Source organism: Cricetulus griseus, chromosome 4 (assembly GCF_003668045.3).
Source record: "Cricetulus griseus strain 17A/GY chromosome 4, alternate assembly CriGri-PICRH-1.0, whole genome shotgun sequence".
Lineage (NCBI taxonomy): Eukaryota > Metazoa > Chordata > Mammalia > Rodentia > Cricetidae > Cricetulus > Cricetulus griseus.
In genome coordinates this window covers 216,804,186-216,816,516 of record NC_048597.1, presented here as the reverse complement: position 1 = coordinate 216,816,516, position 12,331 = coordinate 216,804,186, and the positions used below count along the sequence as shown (strand labels likewise).

General features: G+C 42.0%; 1 protein-coding gene across 9 annotated transcripts in view; it reads left to right on the top strand.

The window, feature by feature from the left end:
• Arih2 (ariadne RBR E3 ubiquitin protein ligase 2) overlaps nucleotides 1–12,331 on the top strand; it is a 54,133-nt gene that overhangs the window by 17,125 nt on the left and 24,677 nt on the right. For 7 of the 9 annotated variants that reach the window (XM_035443969.1, XM_027414588.2, XM_027414587.2 and 4 more), the window contains one exon: nucleotides 7,570–7,615. The exons of 1 other annotated variant lie outside the window; for it this stretch is intronic. In XM_035443969.1, coding sequence (XP_035299860.1) covers nucleotides 7,570–7,615 — 46 coding nt within the window. Of the gene's footprint in view, nucleotides 1–7,569; nucleotides 7,616–9,328; nucleotides 9,445–12,331 lie in introns of all 9 variants that reach the window. One more of the 9 variants, XM_027414589.2, reaches the window with a different exon arrangement.

The window sequence follows — 12,331 nt, the reverse complement described above, 5'->3', positions numbered from 1 at the left end:
AAGTGTTTGCCGTTATAAGTATTTTGACAAATATCAGTGGGGGTGGGATTGGATCAATGACAATGTTTCCATGGTGGCTGTGTTTCCATTAGAAAATTCATTCCCTGCCTTTCTGAGGCAGAAGCAGTGGGAGCTCTGTGAATTCAAGGCCAGCCTGGTCTTTATAGTGAGCTCCAGGACAGAAAGGACTATAAAAAGACCCTGTCTCAAAAAAACACACACACACAAAAAAAAAAAAAAAAAAAAAAAAACAAGCCATGATGTTACACGCCTTTAATCCCAACACTCTGGAGGCAGAGGTAGACAGATCTCTTGAGTTAAAGGCCAGCCTGGTCTTCATAGTGAGCTCCAGGACAGCCAGGGCTACACAGAGAGACCCTGTCTCAAATAACAAAAATTAAAAAGAAAACATTGTCAGGATTGTACAGTAGGCCATATGGTGGGGTCCCGCTGAAGAGTTTTCCTGGCAGCATTTCCTTGGTGCATCTAATTGTGCATATGCTATTGTGTTGTCTACTTGTAAAACTAGAGCCCTTTGGCCTTCTCCTGGGGCCACTAAAACAAGATAAAAACAAATGAGTTTTAGGTAGGCACCAGGAGAGGACAGAGGACAAAGTGCCTGTTCCTCAGGGCTTTAACTTCTGTGTTTGGTCCCCTACTTCTATTGACACCACTACCTGACAAAGTGCTGGGTTGATGTGGGTTACTTGGTTTTCTTCTGACTTGTTATGTTCCCAATTAACTCTTTGTATTCCACTTTATCTATTAGTCTAAGAAAGACTTGGGAGATTTGAGCTGTCCACCCAAAAGGAGGAAGGAATAGGAAAGATTGAACAAAGTACAGATTAAGAAAGCAGGATGCTTCTCCTGTCCATTTTCAACTGCTGTCTTCTGAGCATTAATTACTCAAACTGCATGTAGACATGGGATCTGTTTCTTTTCTTTTCTTTGGGGTATTGCAAATCTTTATAAACATGTTTACAGGGATAACCCCAAGTTCTAACCTTAGTGGAGAAGTACAAATGGCATAAGAATTTGTTTGCAACTACAACAGAGTTCCTGTGAACAAAATGTCTTTATCTGGGAGAATTGACTAAATTTCTTTACTCCTTTGTTTCCCACTCCTTCTCTCTTTTTAAAAAATAATCATTACATTTTATTTAATATGCATGGGTGGGTGCGACACAGTGCCCATGGAAGTCATTGAACAACTTTCAGGAGTCAGGTCCCTCATTTTGAACTCAGCATCATCGGACTTGGCAGCGGGGGCCTTTTCCAGTGGAAACATCAGATCAGCCCCCTGTTTTTAATTTTTGAGATTGGGTCTTAAGTAGTTCAGGGTGACTTGAAACTTGCTATGTAGCTGATAGCCGTGAACTTCTGATCCTCCTGCTTCCAAGAGTTGGAATTACACTTTTTTTTTTTTTGTTCCAAGACAGGGTTTCACCCGTACAGCGCTGGCTATCCTGGAACTTACTCTGTAGGCCTTGAATTCAACGAGCTCTTTTGTTTGTTTTTAGCTTTCTCAGGCCCTACCCCCACATTGGTACACCAAAATGTTGTTGGTTTTTTACTCTTTGGGCTTTTTTGATTTGGAACTAGTTCTTATAGATCGGGCTGGTTGGCTTTTTATCTTTAGGGGGCCCACCACCTAGCTCCCAAATAAATCACACAGAGTCTTATTCTTTTTTTGTAAGTACTCGACTTTAGCTTGACTTGTTTCTTGCCAGCTTTTTTAACTTTAAATTAACCTGTCTACCTTTTGCCTCTGGGCTTTTATCCCTCTCTTACTCCGTGTCTTGCTGTGTAGCTGGGTGGCTGGCCCCTGATGTCCTCCTCTCCCTGGTCTCTGCTCTTTCTTCCTTTTCCCATTTTTCCCCTCCTATTTATTCTCTTTGCCCGCCTATCCTTCTCCTGCCTCGCTATTGGCTGTTCAGCTCTTTATTAGACCATCAGGTGCATTAGACAGGCAAAGAATCACAGCTTCACCGAGTTAAAACAGTGCAACAAAGGAATGCAACACATCTTTGCATCATTAAACAAATGTAACACATCTTAAAGTAATATTCTACGACAGCTGCGTTCTTTCTGATACTGGGGCCTGGGTATTAAATTCAGTTCATCAGGCTTGGTGTAAAATGCCCTTCACCCACTAAACCATCTTGCTGTCTCCTTTTGTGATTTTTTTTTTCTCTGTGTCTCTTTCTCTCTCTCTTGGTTTTTTGAGACAGGGTTTTTCTGTAGCTTTGGAGCCTGTCCTGGCACACTGAAGACCAGACTGGCCTCAAACTCACAGAGATCCACCTGCCTCTGCCTCCCGAGTGCTGGGATTAAAGTTGTGTGCCACCACTGCCCGGCTCCTTTTGTGCTATTTTTGATATCTAAATATAACTTCGTATTTCTTTGTCAGGATACAGTGAGTTCTTTCTTATGCCCTTTTTAATAGCAACTGGAAAGATGACAAATGATACCTTCAGTCATAATAACAATGTGTTTGGAAAGTTTTGAAATTTGGGGCTTGGGAAACAGTTCAGTAGTTAAAAGCTAGCTGGTGCTGCCTTTACAAAGGGTGCTAGTTCAGTTTCTGACCACCCCCTATCACACAGTTTACAATTACCTGTAACTCAGGTCCAGGGGCTCTGTGGACACCTGCACACATAGGCACATACTCATACACACATGCATACATACCCATATACACATAATTAAAAAAAGAATCTTTTATGTGTTTTGAATTTTTTGTTATTTTTTGAGACAGGGTTTCTCTGTGTATCCCTGGCTGTCCTGGAACTCACTCTGTAGACCAGGCTGGCCCCCAAATCTGCCTGCCTCTGCCTCCTGAGTGCTGGGATTTAAAGGTGTGGGCGACTACTACCCAGCTTGTATTTTGTTTTTAATGTGATAGCATAATGGAACACTGTCAGTCCTCCCACCTTGTAAGTAGCTGAACTCAAATCCAAGGTGTTCCTCTTGCCTCGGCTTTCTCAATACTGAGATTATAGACATGTAGCATCTAGCATCTAATTTTTTCCTATAATTGTGTTGACACAGGGTCGGGAGGAACATATTCTGTGTGGAGTGTTTGCCTTAGCATGCACAGAGCTCATACCAATAAAACCAGGGGATGTGGCACTGGTCTGTAATTCCAGCACTTAGGGATGTTGGAAGATCCAGTAGAAACATTTTTAAGCTGGGCAGTGGTGGCCCACATGTTTAATCCCAGGACTTGGGGGGCAGAGGCAGGCGGATCTCTGAGTTTGAGGCCAGCCTAGTCTACAGGGTGAGTAATAGGAGAGCCAGAGCTACCCACAAAGAAACTTTGTCTTGAAAAACAAAACAAAACAAAATATTTTAATTTTGTGTGTATAGTTGTTTGGTTTGTATGTTAAGTCTATGCACTATGTATCTGGTGCCCATGGAGGCCAGAAGAGAGCATTAATTCCCTGAGACTGGGGGCTGTGACCCACCATGTGAATGCTGGAATTAAAGATTGGTCTTCTGGAAGAACAGCTGGGGCTTTTACTGCTGATCCATCTCTCCAGTTGCCAGTAGAAACTTTTTAAGGAGAGGAGCAAGGTGGCTTTTGATGTAAAGCACAAAAACTACACATAATCCAAAATTTGCCATGATGGCACACATCTGTCATCCTAACATTTGGGAAGTTGTGTTTGTTTGAATGAAAACGGCCTCTGTGGGCTTATAGGGGATGGCATTATTTGAAAGGATTAGGACAGATGGCCTTATTGGAGGAAGTGTGTTACTGGGGGTGGGCTCACTCGTTGTTCCTGCTGCCTGTCCATCCAGATGTAGAACTCTCCAGTCCATGTCTGCCTTTTGTACCACCGTGCTTCCCACCAAAATGAGTGGACTAAACCTCTTAATTGTAAGCCAACCCCAATTAAATGTTTTCCTTTATAAGAGTTGCTGTGGTCCTGGTGTTTCTTCGTGGCAATAAAACCCAAACTAAGACAGCAGTTCGTACCAGGAGCTGGGGAATTTTGTGATAGACTTTACTATGTTTTTGCCTGGAGGAATAAGGACTTTGGACTAGAAAAGCAGTTGGAGACTTTGAGCAGGGCTTAATGGGTCTTAGTAGTAGGATCATGGAAGACAGTGGTGCTGAGGGTGACCTGAACTATGGGGCCCAGCTCAACAGGCTTCAGAGGAAAATATTCATATGTGGCCTAGAGATTGTTCCTGTGATATTTGGGAGTGAAAGTGGAAAATCCATACTGCTTGAGAGACAGAGTAAGGAAGCCCAAAGTATCATTCTTAGCTTTTGGCTAGCTTTTGAAGAAAGACAGGAAAAAATAAAAGGAAAAGATAATAACTTTGAGTCAAAAAGGGGCAGACTCAACTAAACTCAGGTCTGTTGGTAGTGAGTGCCTAATAGTTCTTCAGTAAACACTTGCTGAATGTCCTCTGTGCTTTTTGTTTTAGGCAGATCTTTATAGCCCAGGCTGGATTCAAACTTGGACAGCCAAAGGTAGCATTGCATTTCTTCTGCCTCTGCTTCCCAAATGCTAGGATTACATACAAGCCTGTGTGCTATCTGAGAATTAATACATACCTGAGAATTGAACCCAGGGTGTCTAGCATACTAAGCAAGTACTCTACCAACTCAGCTACATTCTTAGCCGTCTTCTGTTTTAACATTCAAATAGAGGCTGAACGAAAAGGGAATGGAAATAGTTTGGCTTCTACCTTAAGATAATTTAAAACTTTTTCTTTCCCTCTTTTTCTTTTTTTTTTTAAGAATAGTGAGAGGAGGCTTAAATAATAATGCACTATATTTTGATCATATTCTTTCCCATATTTCTACTTCTGCAATGGTAGATCCACTGCAAATCCTTCTGATTAACTTACTCTGAAAAATTAAGTGGCTTTTCTTGACTCCAGCCTGCATGACTCCTTCCTCTGTCCTCTCACTGAGTTTTGCCTTCCTGAAATGTTCTGGGGTTCTCAGCTCTCTCTTAGTAAGAGTTTCTATTGCTGTGACACAGCACCATGACCAAAAGCAAGTTGGGATGGAAGGGATTATTTGGCTTATGTTCCCATCAAAGGGAGTTAGGACAGATGCTGGAGGTAGAAGCTGATGCAGAGGCTGTGGAGGGATGCTGCTCAGCCTGCTTTTTTTTTTTTTTTTGATATTATGTATACAACATATTGCTTCCGTGTATATCTGCACACCAGAAGAGGGCACCAGATCTCATTACAGATGGTTGTGAGCCACCATGTGGTTGCTGGGAATTGAATTCAGGACCTCTGGAAGAGCAGTCGGTGCTTTTAACCTCTGAGCCATCTCTCCAGCCCTCAGTCTGCTTTCCCAGGACCACCAGCCCAGGGATGGAACCACCCACAGTGGGCTGGGTCCTCCCCCATCAGTCACTAAGAAAATAACCTCACAACCTGATCTTAAATGTTCTTAATTAAAATTCTCCCCTATCCGATAATTCTATTTTGTGTATCAAGTTGACACAAGACCAACAGGCGCACCATTCATCCTTACTGTCATCTGAGGGGCAGTATCTGGCTTCACCAGCTGGATCACTACATGCTGGGAAAGCCCTGGAGACTTCTAACAATAGGTTATAGGTTTACAGTTACAAGAGTTGAACACAAACAGGTGGATGGTAATAGCTTGGGAGCAGTGCTGGCTCCTGTGGGTGTTTAGGTCTGACAGAAAAGAAAACGTTAATTAAATGGTCTGGGGCAACTCAACTTCTTCCTGTTTGCAAAGTTTAATGTAACAGAAAAAGGTTCTGTGACTTGAGTCTAGCAAAGGGGATTGATTGGTAAGGCAGGAGAAGCTCAGCCTTTGATACGTGCTTTTGGAATTTGTGACTCTCCTTAGAATATGTAAGTCTTTGCAGTATACTCTCTGGAGAAGAGGGTGAAGGGATGGTGTGCCTAGCTGGTTTAGTATTCGGGATGCTCTGCCTTACCTAGCTGAAAGAGGCAAAAGACTGAAGTCATTTTTTGGTAAGATGTATTGTGGTTACAAGAACAGACACAACTTTTCAGTCCTACTGTGTTCTGTTCTCTTTTTTTTTTTTTTTTTTTTTTTTTTGAGACGGGGGTTTCTCTGTGGCTTTGGAGGTTTTCCTGGAACTCGCTCTGTAGACCAGGGTGGTCTCGAACTCAGATCCGACTGCCTCTGCCTCCCGAGTGCTGGGATTAAAGGCGTGTGCCACCACCGCCGGGCTCATTTTCTACAACTTTTTTGTTTTGTTGTACTGTAGCTACTGGACATGACCTTCATTTATTGAAATGACAGCTATTGTATATGTCATTCCTCAGAAATCTGTTAGAATTTTAAAAGGAGCTGCAGGCCACCTTTTGAACTCAGTATGTCCAGGAATTTTTCAGTTGAATGCACCGTAAAAAAAATACACTCAGGCATTTGTTTTGCAGTAATCTAGAGGGTGAGTAGAGTTACGATGGAGACACAGTGGGCCTATTCACGAGTTGATGCTAAAGCAGGGCAATTAATAAATAAGCTTCGGGGTTTACTTTTGTAAATGTTTGGGATTGATCATAATTTTAGAGACATGCTCTCAAGGTTAGGGATGTAGTTCAGTTAGTAGAGTACTTAGCCGGTGTGCACAAATCCCTCATTCCTATCCTCGCCATCACATGAACTAGGAACAGTGATGCACACCTGTAATCTCAGCACTTGGGAGCCAGAGGCAGGAGCATCAGTAGCTTAAGTCACCCTTGGCATAGAGCACGAGACCAACGTGGACTACATGAAACCCTGTCTTAAAAACAGGCAAAAATCTCATGGTAAAGAAATAGTAACTTTCCTATTTTCACATATTTTGCATAAATCTATTTGAGTGAAATCTTTGGAGATTTAGTTTTTCTGCTTTTTTTTTTTTTTTTTTTTTTTTTTTTTTTTGTTTTTTGTTTGGTTTTTGGTATTGATTTTAATGAACAGAGGCCATAGTGTCAGGAATGAGTTCAGTTAAACCAGTTAGCAATCTTCAAATTTGTGTGTATTACCAGATTTTGAAAGCATGTTTACATGTGGATACCCCAATTAACTACAAGTCCTGGCTCAGGATTTGTAAAGAAAGTGAATGGGAGAGTTGTCAGCCTAAGAGCTGACCTTTTGGAGGCTGAGAATATGTAGGTGTGAGGTATGGGGAATCAAATAGATCCGGGTGAGCCTTGCCTGTAGTCAGTGGGACGGCACTGCCAATACCACTGCCTGTGCTGACTGAACACCCGTGGTGGCTGCTGCTCACTTTTGTCTCTGCTATTCTCCTTCCCTAACCCTTTGTTACGTCATCTCCCTCCTGCTTTCCCACTCACATAAGACCCACAGCCATTCATCCTCATCTTTTAAAGTTAGCTCTACTTTTCTACCCCAGGCCTAGAAGCTTTCACCTTTTCTTCATCTGGGCTGTTGAGTGACTACTGTTTTGTTAACAAATGTGAGCAGACCACAAAGTGGTTTAACTGGATGAGGCATGAAGACCTATTGGTGTAGCCTTAAAAGATTTCAGGCAGTTGGCAAGTAAGAATTCTAAATAAAAATTGAAACTACCACCTGTATTTTTTCAGGCCGTTGATGCTCACTGCCATCGGCTGCACCCTCCCTATGGCACTGGTAAGTGTGGGAAGGGCTGGTGACAGTTATGGTGGGCTGCTGGGTTTAATCTTTTCTCGGGGAAATTTTTCAATTGCAGTCTTGTTACTTGTCTCTGAGGATAGACAGCTGTAGGCAGCAATAGGAAAGGAAAAAGCAGCTCATTGTGGCCATGGATTTTCTTGAGGTTTTTCTCATGGGCAGAAATTATTCCGTGTGTGCCTTGATTCCTCCTTACACCTAGTGTGCTCTATTCATTAATACTTTGAATACTGAACAAATCCTATCCAAGTGCTCTAGGATGTCAGCTAACACGCCTCATTTCAGAAGTTCCTTTAAGAGTGTCCAAAGATACTTGACTCTTAAGAGAGAGGCCCTGAATGTTCATTGTGTTTCAGTGTCCTTACGGAGCAAGATTTATCTTCTGTGTTTAGTTTATTGTAGGCAAGGGATGCAAATATTTACTCGAGTAACTAAAATTTTAATAATGACTTTCTTGAATTTTTGAGGGGGTTGTGATTTGGGAGTTCAGAAAGAAATTTGTGGTGTTAACAGACGTGAGGTGGACTTGGAATTTGTGGTTGAAAAATAATTTCACTGAAGTATTCTCTCTGTTCAAGAACCTAGTGTTGAAAATACAGTGCATAAAATTGAAACCTCAAATAGGGCAGCAAGTCAGAGTGTCTATGCCTAGAACCAAATTGCTATTGGACTTGCCTTATCAAAGACTCTGAACTGAAGCTTTGGATACAGAAGTGCTACTGTCTTAGTCACTGTTCTATTGCTGTGAAGAGACCCCATGACCACAGCAGCTCTTATAAAAGAAAGCATTTAACTGGGGACTTGCTTACAGTTTCAGAGGTTTAGTCCATTATCATCAAGGGGGGAATCATGGCAGTATTCAGACATGATGCTGGAGAATTGGTTGAGAGTTCTGCATCCTGATCTGCAGACCACAGGAAGAAAGAGATTCTCAACTTGGAATGTTTTTTTTTGAAAGCTCAAAGCCCAGCCCACCCCCAGTAACACACTTTCTCCATAAAAGCCTTCATTTTATGGCTGGGGGTCACCACAACATAAGAATCTGTATTAAGTCGTCATAGTGTTAGGAAGGTTGAGAACCACTGCTCTAGACCATCTTAGGAAATGCTGAGGCTGTTGGCTTCTGTGTTGTTAGCCCTGATTGGAAAAACTTGCTGGTAATAGCAGCTAAAGTATTTGTATGGATGTCATTACATCTCAGTGAGGAAATCTTAACATTATATACCTAAATACTGAATTTCCCTGTGGTCTCTCCTCTTCATTCTCTAACCTTGCTTGTGAAGCAGGAATAAATTTGAGTGGCATATTTACCAATTCTTTAAAGTCAAAAAGGAAAACTTGACTCTCCTCCTGCTGCCTACTACTTTAGATACCTCTGTAACACAATGTCACCAAGTGGTAACTGCTGAACATACTTGAAAGTCTGTGTTAAGGAGATAACCTTCCAATTTCCTTTAAAATACAGACTAAAAAGGATAGATGTTTCTTTGGGAAGTAGTGATGCTTAGAAACAATCCTTTTTGACATGTGCGGCTAAAATGTTTTCTGAAATAAAGATCTGGAGATGCTGTATTGGATTGAGGCTGTTGGTAGATGTAGAGTATTGGATAGGGCAAATGACAACAGAAGTGACCTCACTTTCTTCAAGCTGGAAGGAAAGGTACCCATCACCATCTGATCATCTTGTTACAGTATTGAGGGTCGGGGGAAATGAAGAAAGGCAGGAAAGATGGACTGTACCTGATTGCTGCTCTAACCCCATCTTTGAGTCTATAAAAGACTCTTCAAGTCACCCAGAGAATTGGAGGGTATGTCCAGCTTTTTAAATTTTTTCTCATCTGTGGTGTACTCATTTATACATGCATGTTCAAAGTGTGTAGGGACAGACATTGGGCACGGTCATGTGCATTCCTGTGGAGACGAGAGGTCCAAGTATTCTTCCCAATGGCTTTGCTCCTTATATAGGGAGTCAGGGTTTTTGAACCCAGAGTTTGCTAGTCATTGTGCCCTAGGGATCCTATCTGTGGCCCTGGTGAGCATGCTGGGAGTACAGGTAGGCTACTAAGCCTGCTCTGCACTTGAAAGGGCACTGGGGATCCAAACTCAGGTCTTCATACTTGCTTGGCAAGCAGTTTCTCCACTGAACTCTCTCCCCAGCTGCCTATTTTTTACTCTCCAGTGAAGGGCCAATGCCGGCTTGCTTTTTCCTCTCCTGCAGTCACAGTTCCTTCCTAGAACCTGCTCAAATGAGAAAGTGTTCTTGATCTTTGTATGTGTTCACACTGAGTAAGGTTTAGGGACCAGTGTGATAGATGAAAGGCAAGCCAATAATCAGACTAACAAATATACCTTGTGGAGCATTGAGTGACATTTGAAGAACTGGCAAATTGGTAGCAAAACATTCAATGGAACATCTTAGAAGGCTTGATCAGGTAAATTATGTAGAGTCAGTGAGTATTTTGACTTTTACTACCTGGCCACCACCCAAATTTGATTCATGGAACCAACTTAAAAGTAAAATTAACTGGGCTTGGTGGCGCAGCACTTGGAAGGCAGAGGCTGGTGGATCTCTGTGAGAGGCAAACCTGGTCTACATATTGAGTTCAAGAATAGCCAGGGCTACATTGTGAGACCCTGTCTTTAAAAAGAAAAATAAAAGTAGGTAACTGACATCACAGATTGTCTTCTGACCTCCACATGTGCACCAGTTCCACAGTAAGAGCTCAAGTTAGAGACAGTTTCAAACCCACCATGTGGTGCTGTGAATTGAATTGAGTTCCCCTGCTCTTAACCACTGGGCCATGTCTACAGTCCCTGTGGTGGTGGACAAGATTGTGCTTGTCCTCCTGGCCATTGCTCTCATCACTATGCAGTCCTGGCTGTCCTAGAACTCAATATGTAGACCAGGTTGGTCTCGAACACACAGAGGTCAACTTGTCTCGGCCTCTCCAGTGCAGGGATTGAAGGCATGAACCATCATGTCCAGTTAAACTTTTAGAAAAATAAAAAATCAGTGCTTTAAACAAAATCGTAAGGGAGATTTTGAATTTTGAGGGCTATAAGTAAAAATGCACTCCAGATATGGTAGCTCCTGCCTGTAATACCAACATCTGGAAAATTGATGTGGAAGCTCCAAGTCAAAGTAGCTTAGAGTAGATACTGAGACTTTGTCTCAAAAAAAAAAAAAAAAAAATCAAAACTAAACCAGACTAAAACTAAAACACAACATTAATCCCAGAGGATCTGGGTTCAAGGCCAGCCTGGTCTGTATAGACCCTGTCTCCAAAAAAAAAAATAAAAAAATAAAACAAAAAAAACAAATGAGGGCTGGAGTGATGGCTCAGAGGTTAAGATCTTCCAGGGGTCCTGAGTTCAATTCCCAGCAACCACATGGTGGCTCACAACCATCTGTTATGAGATCCGGTGCCCTCTTCTGGTGTGCAGATATACATGGAAGCAGAATGTTGCATACATCATAAATAAATAAATAAATAAATAAATAAATAAAATATTTTTTAAAAATTATAAACATGGCCAGGCATTGATAGTGCTCACCTTTAATCCCAGCACTCAGGAGGCAGAGGCAGGTAGATCTCTGTGAATTTGAGACCAGCCTGGTCTACAAGAGCTAGTTCCAGGACAGCCTCCAAAGCCACAGAGAAACCCTGTCTCAATCCGCCCCCCAAAGAAAAATGATAAACATATTTTTGTTAAGATATAGAAGTACAAGTTCATTTTTGAATGCCATGTAAAAGTAAAATGTGTCTATAATGGTAATTCTGCTTAGCTGTTACTGAGTAGGCCAGGGACACATTGATCTTGGGGTGATGTATGCTGTAAATCTTTGGAATAGTGGACTCTCTGGGAAAAGGTAAAAAGAATGAGCATAGAAGTACTTGACAAAGGCAAAGGAGACTTGTATACCTTAGGAACATTTAGATGGAACTAAACATAAAAGCAGGCCAGTGTGCTTTGATGAGGCTTTGGTCTTCTGTGAGAATGCTGACAGTGTCCTCTGACAGCACACCTATTGTAGTTAGTGGTGGAACCGTTTTACTAGTCATGTCTGCAGGGGACTGATAACCACTGTCTTTGGGGGAGGTCCTAATTTTTCCTTGTATCCCTCCTTGTATTTGACATCTTCTCTGTTTTCGTATTCAGGAGTGCACATTGCTATCTTACCACCCGCAATTCTAACATTAGTAGTTCACATACATCATCACTGTAGTCATCCAAGTATCCGGTAGATTTATGCTGTTTATTCAACATAAACTAGCCATGATCCTCTTTATTTTTTCTCATCCTCCCTCATAGGCTCAGGCAAAGTAAGTAGTCATAGGACTGGAGAGATGACTCATTGGTTACACTAGCTGCTTTTCCATAGGCCCTGGGTTCAATTCCCAGCAACCACATGTTAGCTCACCACCATCTGTGATAAGATCTGGTGTCCTCTTCTGGCATGCAGGTATATATGCAGAATATTCATACATAAGTATAAATAAATTTTAAAATTAAAAAAGATAAGTAGGCACAGCCAGGCATTACATTATTAAACAACTGGAGGAGATGCACGCCTTTAATCCCAACCAGCACTCGGGAGGCAGAGGCAGGAGGACCTCTGAGTTTGAGGCCGGCCTGGTCTACAGAGTAAGTTCCAGGATATCCAGGGCTACACAGAGAAACTCTGTCTGGAAA